The sequence below is a fragment of the Dipodomys merriami genome, unplaced genomic scaffold, assembly GCF_024711535.1.
Source record: "Dipodomys merriami isolate MVZ:Mamm:240054 unplaced genomic scaffold, mDipMer1.0.p SCAF_20, whole genome shotgun sequence".
In the NCBI taxonomy this organism is placed as follows: domain Eukaryota; kingdom Metazoa; phylum Chordata; class Mammalia; order Rodentia; family Heteromyidae; genus Dipodomys; species Dipodomys merriami.
In genome coordinates, this window is record NW_027203382.1 from 8,835,051 (window position 1) to 8,854,565 (window position 19,515).

General features: G+C 37.4%; 1 protein-coding gene and 1 pseudogene across 1 annotated transcript in view; one reads left to right on the forward strand and one right to left on the reverse strand.

The window, feature by feature from the left end:
- The window catches only part of Rhobtb3 (Rho related BTB domain containing 3), a 64,256-nt gene that overhangs the window by 31,681 nt on the left and 13,060 nt on the right, over positions 1-19,515 (reverse strand). The window contains exons 4-6 of the mRNA XM_070031044.1: positions 16,113-16,267; positions 12,516-12,627; positions 9,393-9,758 (exon numbers count right to left, since the gene is read on the reverse strand). Of these exons, the coding sequence (XP_069887145.1) occupies positions 9,393-9,758; positions 12,516-12,627; positions 16,113-16,267 (633 nt within the window). The remainder of the gene's footprint in view (positions 1-9,392; positions 9,759-12,515; positions 12,628-16,112; positions 16,268-19,515) is intronic.
- On the forward strand, positions 7,383-7,519 carry LOC138833069 (U2 spliceosomal RNA; annotated as a pseudogene).

Consider the following 19,515-nt stretch of genomic DNA (forward strand, 5'->3'; position numbering starts at 1 on the left):
GAGTGCTAGGTCCAGGTTCTAGTTCTATCTCTATATTACTGGTATGTGTACAGGCAAGACACTTCACCTCTGCAGGTATTAGGATATCTTTTCTATGTCCTCTCCCTGCTGCTTCTGATGAATAAAGACACCTAATTCACAGCTCAGGCAATTGCACCCAGCTTCTACCAAGAGAAACCAAACCCAACCTAATCTAGAGACTTCAGAACTCAAAGGCCCTCGATCTAGGTAGCTGAACCTGGCAGCACTTAGCATTTATGTACATTCTTCTGTTTTTAAGGTTTTTAGAATATATATTTTAAAAGAAAATAGCATTTTTACAACTGAAAAATGAATTAAATTAAATATTATAGGTGTTTAAAAAGTCTAATAGAAAAATATGCATGATTGCATATAAACGTATGATTTGAACTGTATTAATATTTTATGCATCCAAATCTGACACACTAAATCAGTTTAACTTCATCCTCAGCTATAATTGCTACTATGCATCTTAATACACAAACACTATTTGCCTTTTTAAAACATTTTTTGTATACTTTTTATTGTAAAAATGCTGTAATAAAAGGGGTTACGGTACATGAACAAGATAATGAGTACATTTCCTATTGAGAATTGTTGCCTCCTCCTTTGTTTTCCCCCTACCATCCCTTCCCTCCCACCACCACAACTACCCACCACCAACTACCGGCCCCCCCACACATTGTAAGTTTTCAACATAATGTCTTGTAATGTCTATTGTTACAATAAGTCAACCTGTATTCTTATTTAGGCATTTTGTTTTTTCCTTTCCCCTCCCCGAATTAGAGAAGTGTATATACAAGACGCAGGGCACCGACATCAAATACAGTGAAAATGGGTTATTCCATGGGGGAGGAACATATAAAGCAACAACAACAAAAATAAATCACATGGCGGCTGGGCGCTGGTGGCTCACGCCTGCAATCCTAGCTACTCAGGAGGCTGAGATCTGAGGATCGAGGTTCAAAGCCAGCCTGGGCAGGAAAGACCGTGAGACTCCTATCTCCAATAAACCACTAGAAAACCGGAAGTGGCGCTGTAGCTCGAGTGGTAGAGTGCTTGCCTTGAGGTGAAGAGTGCAGGGACAGTGCCCAAGCCCAGAGTTCAAGCCCCACAACCGACAAAAACAAAAATCACATGGTACATTATAAATAGAAACAATAGCAAGAAAGAAAAAGATATTTGTGTGCCTATCTTAGGGTTCATTTCGCTTAACATCATCTTATATGGTCATATGTACATAGCTTTTGGCCTTTTCTGCTTGTCCTACACATGTATAGTTATTGCAAATAAGGGAAACCATAGGACCTATGTTTCTTTGGGCCTGGCTTACTTCACTTAATACAATTTTTTCCTCCAAGTCTTTCCATTTCCTAACAAATGGGGCAATGTCATTCTTTCTGATGGAGGCATAGAATTCCATTGTATGTATGTACGTACGTACGTAGTATGTATATATATATATATATATATATATATATATATATATATATATATATATATATATATATATATATACACATATACCACATTTTCTTGATCCATTTATCTACTTAGGGCATCTGGGTTGGTTCCATATCTTAGCTATGGTAAATAATGCTGCAATGAACATGGCTGTGCTAGTAGCTTTAATATGGGCTTGTTTGTGGTCATTTAGGTAAATGCCCAGAAGTGGGATTGCTGGGTCAGAGGGGAGCTCTATGTGGAGTCTTTTGAGTACTTTCATACTGCTTTCCAAAGTGGTCGAACAAGTTTGCACTCCCACCATCAATGTAGTAGGGTTCCCTTCTGGCTACATTCCCTCCAGCATCTGTTGTAATTACAGTTTTTGATTATAGCCATTCTGGCTGGGGTGAGGTGAAATCTCAATATTGCTTTGATTTGCATTTCTTTTACCATTTGCCTTTTCTATGGCATAACTATTCCTATCATGGCCAATTTCAAGCTAGCAACTCCAGAACATGAAACTATCAATGCTACAGACAATGCCAGTAGCAGTGGGTTCCAGAACACCACTAACTCTTCCTACCAATGATAGCTTTTATTCTGACATCAGTGCTCTTCTGCCTCATATCTAAATAAATGTGTACTCTAAAAAAATTATCTGCTTTCCCTTTATACCAATGACTTTTAACTTTGGGGGTCACAATCTGACACAGTATTTGAATTATCTCTCCAGAAAATCTCCCAGTAATTCCTAACCTTTGTGTGTTGCATTTACCTGGAGACAGAGCTTTTATAAAATACCATCCAAGGAGGTCTGATTCCAATTAAATTAGAATATCAAGATTTCTGAGCAAGGGTTCCTGATACTAACATGCTTTAAAAGCCTTTTAGGGCGGGGTGCCAGAGGCTCTTGCTTGTAATCCTAGCTACTCAGGAGGCTGAGATATGAGGATTTCAGTTCAACACTAGTCCAGGCAGGAAAGTCTATGTTCAATCAACTTATGTTGATTGTTATGTTCAATCAACTACCAAAAAGCTGAAAGTGGAGTTGTGGCTCAAGTAGTAGAGCACCAGTGCCCAACCCTTGAGTTCAAGCCCCAGGACAGAACAAAGAAAAGCTTCTTTGGGTCTGTAAGTACTGCTGTTGGCAACTGTTCCTCCTTCAGAAATTAAAGACATTATCCAAGATATAATGTGTATCTCTGATTGTCTACACTTACCCAAGCTGAAGAAGAGCACAGATACTTTTTTTTTGTATATGCCTTTAACATTGTAGCATTATGTTCAGCAAATACAGAAGTAAAACATCACAACTAAAGAACAGGATCTCCATTCCAAGGATTATGTGAAGGCAAGTAAGCATCAAATCAGCTAAATATATGGGGTTAGTAGCTAGTAAACCCCAGTCTGAGCTGTCTGAGAATAGGCTTACAAACAACCAGTAACTAAAAATAGAAGGAAGATTAATTCTAGGAGCACACTAATGAGTGGGCTGTTTTTTTCTTCACTAGACATACTAATTAAAATCACACATTTAGGTTCTAATAAAACAATAATATGAAGGCTGCGAGTTTTTGTAGTAAAACATTCAACATTAGATCTACCCTCTTAAAAAAACCTTAAGTGGATATGGTACAAGTACTGTTAACAGTAAGTAGTATGGCAAAATTTCTATAACTTATTCATTTTGCATTAGTCACTGAGATGTATTTAGGATACCTTCACAAATCACTTAATGTCCTTCAGTCTCTTAGATATCGTGAAATACTCCTGTATATGATGCTCTATTTCTATGAAGTACAGAAAAAAAGGGGGCTGCAGAACAGTTCTGGAAATGTGAGAAGCAAGAATACAAACTAATGAAGAGAACATGTCTTCATCTACCCTGTGCTAAAGGATGGCCCCTGTTTATTTCTTGTGACAGGAAGAGCTTAAAGTACATTCCAGAGGGCTTACAAAGAGTTCAATTTCTAACCATGGGAGATCATGTGAGTAGGGCATTTGCAAGCTCAAGAGTATCAAGTATTGTAAGAATGTTACAACTGAAGCCATTTAAGGATTCTCCTGGAAGGCCAGAATTTCAGTCCTCACTGCTATCAGCCCTCTCCTTTAAGCTTTGGTCAGTAAAACTTTCACAGTATACAACGTTCCTTGTTATACTTTGGAAAGTCAACATATACAAAACAGGCATACCCGGGCTGATTCTAACTTTTAAAATATTAAGTAGGAAAGTAAACTAAGGCCTTATATGCAAGTGCAAAATGTTAACTAGACCATGAAACAGCCGCTCTTAAATATAAAATCATTTGTTCACAGCGACACAATTTCAAATTCCTAAAGGTTAAAAAAAAAGTATGTTATTTTAAAAGATTTAGGATGTTGTTTAAACTGGCTCATTTTCTAGGAGTCAAGAGGTAGGTTCACTGTCATTTTTCAGTCTGTGTTTGTCAGTCCAGCTCTGCCTGACAGGCCAACTGATGTAATGAACAGCTGACAGCTCCAGTCAAGCATGCTTCCCTCAGAGGACCCCAGGCAAGTGGCCATCTCCTACAAGGGAACCATCGTATGAGTGTCTAAAAAATCTTGTCCTCTGTTCAGAGGCTTACAAATTTTTAAGTGTCTATTTAAAGAGGTAGGTGAGGCTTTTTTTTTGTCCTCTCTTCAATTTTTTTCCTAATTTTTTCTATCGTGCAAATATACGTTTATTTACCAATTCATCTTTTGGTGGCATTCCTGAAGCATGAACTCAGGGCCTAGGCACTGTCTCTGAGCTTTTATTCTGAATACTAGCAGTCTACCACTTGAGCCACAGTTCTACTTCCCATTATTTTGGTGGTTAACTGGAGATAAGAATCTCACTGAGGGGCTGGGAAGGTGGCTCAGTGGTAGAGCACTTGCCTTGCATGCCTGAGGCCCTGGGTTCGATTCCTCAGCACCACATAAGCAAAAAGAAAAAAGCCAGAAGTGATGCTGTGGCTCAAGTGGTAGAGCACTAGCCTTGAGCTGAGGGAACAGCGCTCAGGCCCAGAGTTCAGGCCCCACGACCGGAACCCCCCCCCCAAAAAAAAGAATCTCACTGATATTCCTGCCTAGATTGGTTTTGAACCACAATCCTTAGTTCTCAGCCTCTGGAATAGCTAGGATTACAGATGTGGGAGAAAATGAGGGATGGGCTAACACTATTCAAAAAAGCAATGTACTCATTAACTCACTTCATGTAACCATAACCCCTCTGTACATCACCTTTACAATAAAATTTAAATTAAGAATAAATAAATGAATAAAAATATAGCCCTTAAAAATAAAATAAATTAAACATTACTTCTGCTGGCCATCAGAGGTATTATTATCTATGAGCAGAATAGTTAATGGGTACCTGTAAAACAAGTCATTTCTCCTCAACTAGCACTGAGGTCTACCCATAGCCTGAGTCAAGGGAGCATACCACCTGTGCATACCCAATACCACTTTCTACTTTGGCTGAGACACAGAAGAGAGATCAGAAATGATATACGTAAGTTTAATATCAGGTTAAGAAGCAGAGTTCTGAAGGCTGAGCATAGTGTCTTTTACAAAGGCAATCCCAGCTACTAAGGAGCTAGAGATGAAGAAGTCTGCCTGGGCAGAAAGCTAGCAAAACAAAAAAGCTAGACATCAGGTCCATACCTGTAACTCCATTTATGCAAGAAATAAGGCTGGACCTAGACAAAAAAACGTAATGTACTAATTGAAAAACAACTAAGTCAAAAATGACTTAGTGGTATGGCACAAAAGCAAAGATGAGAGCCTAGCACGGGTGAGGCTCTAAGTTTACAGCAAGTACCAACTCCCCCACCCAACCCCCCCAATAAACATGGTTAGACTCTCAAGTGGCTGGGCTGCTAGAAAACTCTCTATAATCTCTATGTCTCCATGTCTTAGAGTCCCTATTGCCTACCTCCGTGTCTACCCATCAGCTAAGCACTCACATTTCTCCATTTTGGGCATGAGACATAATAACAATGAGAACCCAGGTCTCAACAGCTCAGCAATCAGTTAGCCTTGCACTCAGCTCCATTTTGGCCACGTGACTTAAGTTGATAACTGATTCCCTTCCCAACTCCCATAATGAGTTCCATGGCCCAATTCACTGGCTCTGACTGGAATCCAGTTCTTCCAAGAGCATCAAGCATCACTGGAGACTATTCGAAATGCAATAATTAGTGCTCCCTCCCATGCCATTGACACAATTAGAATCTGCACAGAATCATTACTAACAAAATCCTCAGAAGACCCTCACTCTAGATGACAAAGGCCAACATCCAAGTGAGACTGGCAGCCAGAGACTGGCCTCCTGATTGGATTCTTTCCAGCCTGCTTCATCTCAACCTTCCACCAGCAACAAAGAGAAGCATTCTGAGGCCCAGTCTGTTCATTCTTAAGACTCCAGCACAGCATCTAGGATCTTCAGGATCCTAGATCCAGGAATGAGGCCAGCCTCATCTACCACCAAACACCTGCTTCCCACTCAATGCTCCAGACCTGTGGTTCCCAGAAAGCAGTACTTAGCAAGGCCTGGACTTTTAGTAAGGCAAGTCTGACTCGTATACTAATATCTTTCAAATCGTATCTGAGAGAATACCAGAAAACAACACTGAAAAGCTTAAGTATCACAAATAAATGGTTCTGGGAAATAGGGCAAAGGAACAAAGAGAATGTTTTATTTTCTTTCCTCACTTTTCTATTTGCATTCATTTTTTTCTCTCTTCTCCATGTATTGATTTTGCAATCTAGGAGAAAGCTAAGCCAGTTTAGACACTGGAGAGACATGTAGCTGGTTTCAACTGCTACCATATTTTAAATGCTATAACTGACTTCAGAGTATGTTCATGTACCTTTGAAAAGATTAAATTGATATTGTGGGAAACTTGCTGAATAATTCACATGGTTTCAACAGTAAAATCTTTGAAAAGTCAAACACATCCCTCACAGCTCCTTAAACATGTCATTAAAAACATTTTTGTTCTTTTAACATGGAATCATTTTCATTTTTCAAAATTAGCCTTAGATTCTGAACTAGTAGATTCTAAGTTTAAACAAAATTTGTGGCTCTAAATCAAGTCCTTAACTAGTGTGGCTCACTAGTGATGCCCTTACTTAGTATGGAATCATCATACGATGATTCATTGCTAGGAGCTGCTCTTAACTAGTATGTAATCATCCTATGATGAGTCTTACCTAGTATGTAATCATCACACAATGATGGTTAGCTTCTAGGACCTGCTCTTACCTAGTATGGAATTATCATATGATGACCTTTAGTTACTAGGACCTGCATCACATGCAAACTGAAGTCTACATGAACCTGCCAAACTCAAGGCAGCATACTGGTCCTGTTTAGACCTTTCCAAGTGAGAATTTACTGACCTACCATTGCATTCCATACACATGCGCACACGCACACATGCACACGCGCACACACACACACACACACACACACACACACACACACACACACATACCGAGTTTGCTACAATTGAACTTTCCAAAACCCTAATTTAAATTTTAACTTGCAAAATTATATAACTACAACTAAATTTAAAAAGTAGTATCCAACCATTTAAATAATAACCATTCTGAATTAATTATTCCATGCTGAAAAACTATTAACAAGAAAACTTACATTTAGAAGCTTGCTCATTTTATATCCCACTATTTTCCATTCCTACCTGAACACTTAGATGTAAGATCACTGATTCATTTGCTTAAAATGATTTAAAACTTCTACTATTTATAATACAGTTGCTTCCAAGGTTTTTAAGGGACAAAAAAGAAAAAATAATGTATAACACTCAATTCTGATAGTCTGGACTTTTACTATACATTTTATACATTCTCATCAGAAGATTATATTTTTTATAAGTAGATTTTAGATTATCGCTTCTCGGTCTTTTGGCTAAGATCAAGTGTAGTATCTGTTTTTATCAGTTTAAAGAAAGTAAAATAAGCATAGTAAAATATGCACATCACATCAATAGGAATTTCAAATCAAAACTATAATGGGACACCATCTTTAATTCATTACGTTGACTACTACCAAAAAAAGCAAAACAAAACACAAAACACAAAAAATAAGTCTTGCAGAAAATGTGTGGACTGGGAAAGTAGCTAAGTGGTAGAGTAGTTGCCTAGCATGCATGAAGCTCTGGGTTCAATTTCTCAGTACCACATAAATGGAAAAGGCCAGAAGTAGTGCTATGGTTCAAGTGTTAGAGTGCTAGCCTTGAGCTTCTAAAAGAAGCTCAGGGACAGTGTCCCCTAAGTTCAAGCTCAGGAAGGGCAAAAACAGAAAAGAAAATGTAAAGATATTGGCACACTGCTGTATACTATTAGCAAGAATTTTTAAATGGTATAGCCATTGTAACAAACAATATAGTAGTTCCTTAAAAGTTCTTAAATAAACCACAGGCTCACGCTATTCATCAGGCTAAAACAGGATGATTGTGGTTTCAGGGCAATTTGGGCAAAAAAGTTCATGAAGTCCCATCTCTAGAGCAAAAAATCTGAGCATGGGGGCACACGCCTATCATCCCAGATACAGGAGGAAATGTAAATAGGAAGACTGTGGTACAGGCCAGCCAGGGCAAAGAGCAAGCTCTTATCTCAAAAATAGTTGGTTCATTGTATATACATTTTTCTAATTTGGGGAAGGGAAAGAAAATAACAAAATGCTGAAATAAGGATACAGGTTGACCCAATGTAACAATGAGATGTACAAGACACTATGCTAAAAATAAACTTTACAAGGGAAGGGAGGAAGGAGTTGGGGAGATAAGGAGGGAAGGGATGGTAGGGGAAAAGCAGAAGAGAGGGTAACAATGCCTGATAGTAAATGTATTCATTACCTCACTCACATAACTGTAACCCCTCTGTACAGTATCTTTACAATAAAAATATATATTTAATAAAACTGGTTCAAAAGGATTGAACACTTGACTAGAGCAGTAGAATGTCTGCCTGAGCAAGCATGAAGCCCTGAGTTCAATCCTCAGTAGCATAAAAATGGGGGAAAAAATTCAGAGAATTGCCAGATGATCTAGCAATTTTATTTCTGGAATTATACTCAAAAGAATTAAGAGCAAAGTTTCACTCTAAACAAATATTTGACAACCATGTTTATAGCAGCATAATACATAATAACTAAAATGATAGAGGCAATAAAAATGTTCATCAGGAGATGAATGGGTAATGCAATAGACTCTTCAGTCTTAGAAAAGAATACAATCTGGAATACACTATTACAAAAACACCACTCCAATAGTAATAATAATAATGTTATATGATTGCAATTACATTAGACACTTAACATGGTCAAAACCACAGAGACAGACAATAGACTTGATGGATAGGTAGATGTTATTTAATGGGCCTACAGTTTCAATTTTACAGTTACCAGGTATGAGGGTATATGCTTAAAGCCCCCAACACTTAGGAGGCAGAGGCAGGAGGATTTGGAGTCTGAGGCCAGACTGGGCTACCTAATGAGTTCAAGGCTAGCCTGGGCTACATAAGCAAGATCCTGTCTCAAACGAAAATAGAGCATAAATAGTTAGAGATGGATGGTGGTGATGGTTGTACAACATTACAGACACCACTACTATAACTGAATTGCACTTACAATGTCTAGGACAGTAAATTTTGTTAGGTTATTCTACAATTAAATAAGTTACTGGAAAAGAGACAAGCAAATGCTTTTATAAGAACACAGAAAATCCACACTGATTCCTGAATATAAAGCAAATATTTTATATTTCATGTATAAAGTCCATCTCAGATGGTAGTAGAAGATAAAACTAATAAAACTAATCAACACTCTTAAGAACCACAGGCAAACTTAATTTCAAAAGGGCAAGACCATAAGTAACCAGAACCAATAAACAAGGTACCTGAATAAATGAAGCGCAGAATGTCTGATAAACAAGAACAGAAGAGGGCATCTTTAACAATGACTCGTAATGGTGGGTTGCCTGAAGATTCCTGGCTAGCACCTGCAAATGCGGTATCTCTGTTTATAGCAAATAGATCCTGGGTAGTTCGGATGATACTCGAGTCCTGAATCTCAGTGGGACTCTTCACATTGAAAAGCAGCATGAAAACATGGCTTACAGCGCAGAGAACAATCTTGTGGGCCTCTACGACTTCCTTTACATCTGGGTGGTAAAATACCACGTCCACACACTGGCAGCAGAACAGCAGGTTATTTAAGTCAGAGTTGTAATGTGATGCTTCGGCCTTTAAGACAGGCATTTTTTCTGTTTCAGAAAATAAAAAGAATAAACTACAAATGTAATCACTTCAGCTTTAATCTAAATATAACACCATAGTTTTAATAGTATTAGCTCAAGCCATAAGAAAATGCCAATATTAGCTCATTATTTTTAACCTACAAAAACAGCAATTTTGAGGAGCTTAACCTAACAATAAGGAAACATCTAAAGTCCTTTACCTCCTGGGACTGAAAGTGGAGGTCAAGGGCTATGCTGATAATATTTTAGTGTGACTTCTCAATGTCAGAGAAGTAACATTTTTCTTCACCTTTCTACTTCTCCATAAATTGTAACTACTCACAACACCTCTGGGTACTTACCCAAAGGTCTGAAACCACCTTATCCAGTTTGTTTGGGACCTAGTCTTTTTTCATTCAATTAAAAAATATACTTCACATGACAGTAATGTCAACTCAGCACACCTCATCAACAGTGTTGACTAAGATTTACTAGTTTATCACTAACAAAGAAATGAGTCCTCCATCAGTTCAGAATATACACCCCCAACACACACATACCTTTCCTCATAAGTCATCCCAACTATGTCTACCTTCTCACTTTTTTGCAAAGCTGAGCTAGATCTATCTATGAAGGTTTGCTGGAGAGATGTGCAGTGGTCTAAATCAATGGAATTCAAGCTAGTGAAAAAAAACAAACAGTAAAAATCCTTTACTCTCAAGCAGAGTAAAACAGTTAACAAGGTGTTTTGGGGTCTGACCACTCTCTGCACTGTACCCCTCCCATCCACCCTTTGATTACCTGTAGCTCCTTCACAGGACCTAAGTGCTGGGACAAGTCTGAAAGTCACATACCCTGGAGCCCAGGATTTGTCTTTAGAGCAACTGAGCCCCAGAGCCATACTCCTGACTGTATCATGTGGATCCTGAGTGTTGTTTATTGCCATGCTCAGGCCTCTCTTTAACTGAAGAGAGCAAGAAATAACCTTGGGAAAGTGGAGACTGCACTTATAACTTCAGAATATGTTTATGACCTATAAAAATCAAAGGAGAAACTAAACATGCTTGCTAAAGAGACACTTTTGAGGGGCTCTGTTAACTGTACCAATGAGTGCTACCAGATGAAGATTCACGGAAGAAATGTCTTTTAGTGCTAAAGGATATAGGATGGGCTTCACTTTCTCTGAGGAACTAGTATGTTTTCTCTCCTCGATCAATAAGAACTAACAACCAGTACATTACATTACATCTACATTATTGATCTGGCCATTTCCCTCCCATCTTCTAATCCAGGAAGCATTTAAAGCCCCAGAGTTTACTACTAAATCCCTCTTTGTACTCTGCATCCTGAAAGCTCAAAGTCAAATGTGGGTCATTTATGGATTATGTTGCTTACATTTTTTAAACTTGGAAATTATCTTCCATTCTAACCTGTATTTTCCTGATTTTTATCTATATCTACTCATTTCACAAATATTTTTCAAATGCCACTTTCGAATTTTTTCTTTTTAATTAGCATTAAGAATTTTACATATTGATGAGGGTATTGTATAGTTATCTAAAACATGCACACAATGTATAATGATTAAACTAGGGGTCTTAGCATTTCTATTTACATATTGCTTTATATTTGAGGCCGTCTAATGCTTCATTTGCATTTCTTTATAAAACATGTAATACATTCTTGTAAATGATAGCCCACCTACTATACTACCAAGTGCCAAATTCTTCAAACAATATCAAAATCAACAGACATATTTTTTTTTTGTTTGGGTTTTTTTTTTTAACTGTATTTTTTTTGTCTTTTCTTTTTTGGTACTGGGGATCGAACCCAGGACGTTGCACTTGCTAGGCAAGTGCTTTGCCACTGAGCTACATCCCAGCCCACAACAGACATATTTTATTTCACCATAAAATTATATAAAAGTTCTAATAACAGTTACAATAATTAAATTAAATAAATTGTTTTCCTTTGAGAAATACAAGGCTTTGAATTCAGGGTCTGACTCTTGCCCATGTACTCTCATTTGAGCCACCCCCCCCAACCCAAATAACTTAATCTTTTAAACCTCTCTTAACATTGTGAAACATCAAAAACAGTTAAAATTCTGATGCAGTGAACACACTTAGGATTCAGTAATTATTAACTTTCAACTTTTTTTTTGCCTTATCTCTAGATAGAAAGTCAAACAGACACATGTACATGGTTGAACCATTTACATATAAGTTGTAGCCACTGGGTTCACTTTGGCTCTAAAATGTTTTCCAATTAATCTCCCAAAAATGAAAACTTTCTCTTCTAATCACAGTGCCATCATCACAGGAAAATTAACTAAATCCTATAATATTGTCTAATGTCCAGTCCATACTAAAATGTTGCCCAAATGAATTGTCTTTTTAGGGTTTTCATTGAATTAGTATTTGCTATAAGGTTCACACATAGCATTTATTCTATAACTAGAACAGCTCCCCTTTACCACTTTCTATTTTTAAAAATCTACAGGATCAAATTTAACACAGTCTTCCTTAAACTGTGGGTTGCATATCACCTGCTTCAGCATTACCTGAGAAGTTTCTGAGCTCAGTGCCAAGTTCACCGAACCAGAGATTCACACAAAAGCCCCAAACATGTTTAGATTTGAGAATCACTGCTCCAAACCTTGAGGAATTATTTATATGTTATATTATATATAACTAATTATATATTTCTTTTATATGTTACATATAACGATGTGCTTTTGTATTATATATTTTATATATAACTATCTACTAAAACATCACATACCTGGTTGCTCAAGCTGGGGTGGTCTAATTCCATGAAATGAGCCATTCATTTTCCTTTTCTTCATTTTTTCACTGGTCTTCTGGTTTAAGGCTTGAATCATAAAATACTCCAACTAAAACATGCATCAAATTGGAATTAAAAATCCAAAAGAATTGTTCCTCTGATATGTTTGTATCCCAAATCACATTTGCTAAAATTTTTGTATAGTCCATGCATTAACATTTTTTACTAAAAATATCTAGAGCAATAGTTGATACCTTGCTGCACATTAATAAACTTCCCCTATTTAATAAAGTTTTCCTTCCTTTTCCTTTTTTTCTTTTTTTTTTTTTTGGGGGGGGGGGTCTGGTCGTGGGGCCTGAACTCTGGGCCTGGGCACTGTCCCTCAGCTCTTTAGCTCAAGGCTAGCGCTCTACCACTTGAGTCACAGCACCACTTCCAGGTTTTTTTCTTTTTTGCTTATGTGGTGCTGAGGAATCGAACCCAGGGCCTCAGGCATGCAAGGCAAGCACTCTACCACTGAGCCAACTTCCCAGCCCTCCTTTTTTTTTATTTTTAAGTGATACTGGGGGCTCAAAGATTGTTAAGCAAGCATTCTATCACCTGAGTTACATACCAGTTTTTTGAGTTATTTTTCAGAGAGTCTCATACTTTGTCTGGGCCAGACTCAGACAACAGCCCCCACCTTTAGAAGGGTTGAAATTACAGTCATGTACTACCACATTTGACTAGGTTGTTTTTTGTTGTTGTTATTGTTTTGTTGTTAAGACAACAGTTTTGTTCTCTTTGCATGGGCTGGTCTCAAACGATGATTCTGTATCTCTACCTCCTGAGTAGCACTGATTACAGGCAGAAGCCATCACACCTTTCTAATTTCTAATTTCTAGTTTGTAGTAACAATTACAACTTGTGGTTACTAATTTTGTTGTCAGTGGACCACCACTGGAGTTAATACTAGTAAAGTACAATGCAAGTAAAAAATCTCTATGTCTACAGATGGTCCTACCATCTAGGCAACTTCATTTTTTTTCCTCTTTTATACATTTCTTTGAAAGTTTTCTTTTACTTTTCAAATTAGAAGTCTCATCCACATGCATTTTTGTAGATCCAAGCAAGGCCAAAAGCAAAAGCATAAATAGATGTTCACTCACACAAAACAACAACTGAGTGTTATAAATCAAGAAAACAAAGCATTACATAAAAGATATCTTATATTCCTGTTTTGACAAATGTGTCATCATCCAGTCCTAGACAGTCAAATGTAGATTTTAATTCTCAGATTACTCAGAAGTTCGTGTAGCTAGGTCACTCCTAGCTCTCAGACACTAATAGGTCCTCTCATTTTCTCACCTCTGCTCCATCCCATACCCAGAACAGAACTGTCCCCACAAGTAGACACCCAACCTCTTATCTGTTCTCCATTCGCCCTTCCTCTCCTCTCAGACCTTCACGGATACACACCAGCAATGCAGTCCGCCTTCAGGACAGACCCCAAAAAAGAGGTCTGCACATTCCCTGACACAGACTCTGGGCCAGTGAGCACAAAATTCTGGAGGCCTAGGTTTGGGGGCACAGCCACAGCTCTGTCCAAGAGAACCTTCTGTTGATGGACATGTTCTATAATAGCTGTTCTGCCCAACAGCAGATGATGCTTACATGCAGACATGTTGCTATAGAACACTGGAAACAGAATGCTTAAGGAACTCAATTTTATTTTATTTCAATTAGCTTAAATGGAAATAGACACATGTAGTAGCTATCACACCAGACAGTGTAGGAATAGGAGAAGGGTAGGCATATGTCCTTGGCTTCATAAACTTGGCCTTGTTGGACAAGGGCCAGATGATGATCTCCAAGGCTCACAGAAGGTATCCCACTTTCCTGGGGCAGAAGGGAGCACTGCATAGCTCTTCATCCCTAACTCTTAAACATACATTTTGAAGCCCTTTTACTCTAGTATCATCTCCATTCATATTCTTTCAAATGTTATGATTTATTACCCTCAAGATCTCAATTGGGCCGGGCACTGGTGGCTCACACCTGTAATCATAGCTACTCAGGAGGCTGAGATCTGAGGATCGAGGTTCAAAGCCAGCCCAGGCAGGAGAGACCGTGAGACTCCTATCTCCAATAAACCACCAGAAAAACCGGAAGTGGCACTGTAGCTCAAGTGGTAGAGCGCTTGCCTTGAGCTGAAGATAGCTGAAGAGCTGAGGGATAGCACCCAGGCCCAGAGTTCAAGCCCCACGACCAACCAAAAAAAAAAAAAAAAGATCTCAATTGGGCATAAGTGATCAAAGTCTAGAAAGATGCCTGCCATTCTGACTAATTTTGTCAACAAAAACATTCTTTCTCCCAACTTAGACCACATCATCAATCCTCATCATGCTCCCAACTTCATTGCAACCTTAAGCCTTAGGAAGGAGAAGCAAGGAGAGACAGAGAAAAAGAGAATAAGTGTGAGTGGGAAGGTAGGAAGACTGATCCTGAGTTCTCAAGCTTCGGATCTTTGAATGGGGATCCGAATCCCAAGGCTCACAACAGAATCCAACATCCTTAGCACAAATGAAACCAAATCCAATCAATAAAACAGCCAATCAATGAAACACCTGCCCCCTCCCCTTGCTTATTCCCTGGGTATTTTATAGAAATATTTAATTCGGTTAAGAATTACACATCTTAAAGATATTAAATATAATTCCTGGGTGAATAATAGCCACTTATATTTGATACAGAGCAGTCCTGTGATACTTGCTTCTTATTTTAGCCAGCTTAGTTAGCTCCAGAACAAATTATACTTTTAGGACCATCAACATTTCAACATGAATGTACATAATGAATATTGTGGAGTACTGGGAAAAGTGATCAAACACAAGCTAGGAGAGTCACAAACAATTCCAGAGTGCTCATGTTTAATGTAGACTTTTTTTTTTGGTTTGTCACCTGCCATGGCTGATAATCAGAGTTACCTGTTGAAATGAGGCACCTTTTCCCAAACTTGGTCAGTTCTTAAAATGATACAACTCCACAGCACCCTCCAAGGACCACACAGTCCTAATATTATGTCTAGGTGTATGTGTTAAGATAAGCCTCAAAAGGGACCACAAGACAAACTAAAAGCCACTGCCACTGAGCAAGCAATCTATGGCTTGCATATATCCAACAAGAAACTATTTATATAAGCAGTTCCCAGAATATGTTTAAACTACAACAATTTTAGTATGTGCAATCTTGCTGAAGCAAACAGAAGGAAGAAAACCATTCTTTTTGAGTAGTTGAAAAAGCAAGAACTTTCAGGTCCAACTGCCTCAGGTAGTCATGTTCATTCAGCTGCACCACGATTACTATCAGCCCAAATAGGAAAATATGCTTTTGATTATGTACAATGAACAAATGAAAAGTATCTTAAGAGATAATAGAAAATATTTCATTTAAATAGGAAAATGTATAACTTTCCTCTATCAAGCTGTTGCTATTGACTTTCATTTTATTTCTCAAAGTTAAAGACTAATCAGGCTTTAAAAGTAAAGCTTTCAGAAAACAGCCAAGGAATCAATCTGACAAATGGCTTAATATGTAACAGAAATTTCCACATACCACTCCTCCAAAATATTTTCCTATGTAGAAGTCATCAAGGCTGTGTAATTCAAGATAAGTAGCTCCCAGTTCTTTAGCAAGTTGAATTCCTTCTGTTGTACTAACACAGCTCCCACGGTCTGAGGTACATAGTGGGCATGTACAAGGTAATTCTTCTGAGAAAATAAATTCAAAAACAAAGAGCTTTGAAATTAAACAGGAAACAAGTACACATAGGCCATCTGAACACTGAACAAAGATTAAGAGCTTAAATTAGTAGCACTAGCCACTATATACTCAATGAAGTGTCAGGAATAAAAAACAAGCATTAACTACAAGGGGAATAAACAGATTATTAGAAAGCAGAATGTACAGGCAGTGGGTATTACTAAACCTAGTATAGTAATAGACTAACCCTGCCAGAACAGCAGACATGCTCTTTCATATAACCTTGACAATCTGAACTTCAATGTTCTAGGCCAGTAGAAAAGAATTCAAAGTTGAATTCCCCATAAATCCATGAAAAACAGCAGGGTAGATTTTCTTTGTAATGAACTTTAAGTATATATCTATATTCACCAAACATGAATAAGCTTTATACTTTCATTTTAATGGAATCCTCAATCTAACCTCATGTTCAAGGCAAGAAACTCCTACTTTGTAGATTTTTTACAAAGTACATTCTTATTAGATCAGACATGTAAATGATTTGACTCCAAAATATTCCAACTTTAGAGACTAAATTTGGTCACTTTATTTTTGTCCTTAAGATTAAACATTACAGAAACAATAAGTACCCAAAAAGTAAGCTGTCCCAAGATTGATGTTGTACTATACACATATTTATAGCTGGGAAAGTATAGACCAGCCTATGTATAAGAACACACCCTACTAGTCTAAAGATATGTCTTCAATTCCATATTTAACACTTTGCTGTTTCACCACCAACACACCAATTGTGTCACTGTTCAAAAGGCCAGCAAGTCAAAGAGGGCAAAGTCATCTCTAGAAATGCATGTCCTTACAGGTTGACTTCCCTGAGCAACACAGCTCTGACATGAAAACTGGTGTGCATTAACCTTATTTGGGGAATGGATGATCTTAAGAACAACTCTTCTAAGTAGTGAGAGATATGAGTCTTGGTAGAAGGAAAACTTGAACTGCAGTGCAGTTGATCACGCTACAAAGCTCTAAAGCCTAGCAGCTGTTTCAGAGTTGCTCTTCCCTGAAAGGAAGGAAGCAGAGCCTCCATACCTTCTTCCTACATGGCTGGGAATTAGATGAGTGCATAATCTTGGGCAACTTCCATCCATGGAGGACAATAAATGTAAGAAAACTGACTGAAAGACACTCAGCTGTTTGCCATCAACTGACAATCCTGGTAATGAAAGGGTTAGTGTCTTTGAAAGAGTATTTGAGTAACTCCTCACAGGTGAGCAAAACTTGTTGCCTAGCTACTCTATATGAATGGAGCACTTATCTGTACATATTGGGGTTTATATTAAGGATGTTTAGTGTATATGCATACTATGTATATAATCATGTATTATGTATGTGCACACAACATGACTTCTGGGATGCATTTTTAGAGCTCAGAAACTATGGATTCACACCCCTCATTTTTTAAAGAGGTGAAAGTTGCTTTTCAGAGTGGTTACATGGCTTATTCAAGTCTCCTCATTTATGCAAAATAGAGAAACAATAATAAAACTTGTTCTATCTGACAAAGTAACATCAAAAGAGAGAATGAAAATTTAGTGTGAGTAAGGAGTAAGCAATTCTAAAGATGAAATAATTTAAAATTTAAATTTGGCTTCTTTATTCATAAATTTTTTTAATTTTTATTTATTTTTTATTGTGAAAATACTGTACAGAGGGGTTACAATTACATGGGCAAGATAATAAGTACATTTCTTATCAAGTATTGTAGATTCCTCCTTTGTAAATTTTAATCTGAGTCTTTCTTTGCTTTTTACTTTTTCCAAAATCCTTTGAGGTTTGAAGCAAAGTTTTCATGAAGAAATTCGTGTGTCATAAAAAATATCACATTAGAATTTCTCATTTCTCACAAAGCCTTCTTTACAAAGCTTTGATTTTCTGAAGACAGAGGCCTTGTTAAGTCTACAAAAGTCTTCTTATATTGAAGGAATGGGGTGAGTGGGCAGATCATCTTATTAAACTTTATCTCTGGACAAAAATTAAGCTAAGTCAGTGTTTCAAGTGAAAAATCAAGTGAACATAATATCAAATGACTGTTAAGAAACAACTGTGCTTTTAGGAATAAGTAAAATTAACTTTAGGTTAAAAATGAACTGATTAGGGTTTTTCGCATGGTGTATCCATTTCTCAATGTTACTGAAGACACTTCTTTAATTTTTTTTTTTAGCAGTACTGAAGTTTAAACTCATTACCTCACATTTACTAGGCTAGCCTTCAACCACTTGTGATATAATTCAGTCCCACAGAAACTTATCTTTTTGTTTACTTACCAAAAAGGACACGTGTGCACTCCTAATACACAACAATTTGTAGCAATTAGTTGTGTCTTAGTTATCTGATTTTATATGAATTATAAAGTATTATTTTTTCAAACCTTCTTCAGAGACTTTTGTCCTAATTAGTTATCTTTTAAGTCTCTTCTGAACCACCCTACATTCTTGTGCACATCAAACAGCTACATAAACAAAGGTTCTAAGTAAAAGTTTGTCTTGACTTGATTATACAGAAGAACCAAAACAAAAATGACTCTGTATTTAATAAATTTACACTAAGCATTTTATCAAGAAAGATCTGAGGATCCAAAATAAAAGCTGATATCTCCAGGTCATAGTGGATCATGGCTATATTTCTAGTTAACACTGTAGTCCTTTTTCCTTAAGAGAGCAGGAAACAAAGTTAACTCTGGCATTCAAATAAAGGGCAAAAGTTTTCAAAGGAGATTTGGGAATTTGCAGAGTGATTCTTACAATGTTGCCACTGCACAAACGTTTTGTAATTCTTTTCAAAACTTCTAGCTCTATCAAGAATTAAAAAAAAAAAAAAACCTTCAAGGTAGAATGCCCATCTTCAGAGGTTTAAAACATCCTTGAAACACTTTGCAAATAACTTTCCTTTAAAAGTAGACCCAGTGTTTAGTAAAAGCCAAAAATCTATTTAGAGCTATGATAAAATTATACACACAAATATAGTTTGCTTATCAAAAATATGAGTCAAAAAAAGCTGGAAGTGGTGCTGTGGCTCAAGTGGCAGAGCGCTAGCCTTGAGCTGAAGAGCTGAGGGACAGCGCCCAGGCCCAGAGTTCAAGCCTCATGACCGGACCCAAAAACAAACAAACAAACAAAAAAATGTGAGTCAAGGCTGGACTACATTACATAGCCTGGAATCCCAGCATGTAGAAGTTGAGGCAGCAAGACCACAATTCTGA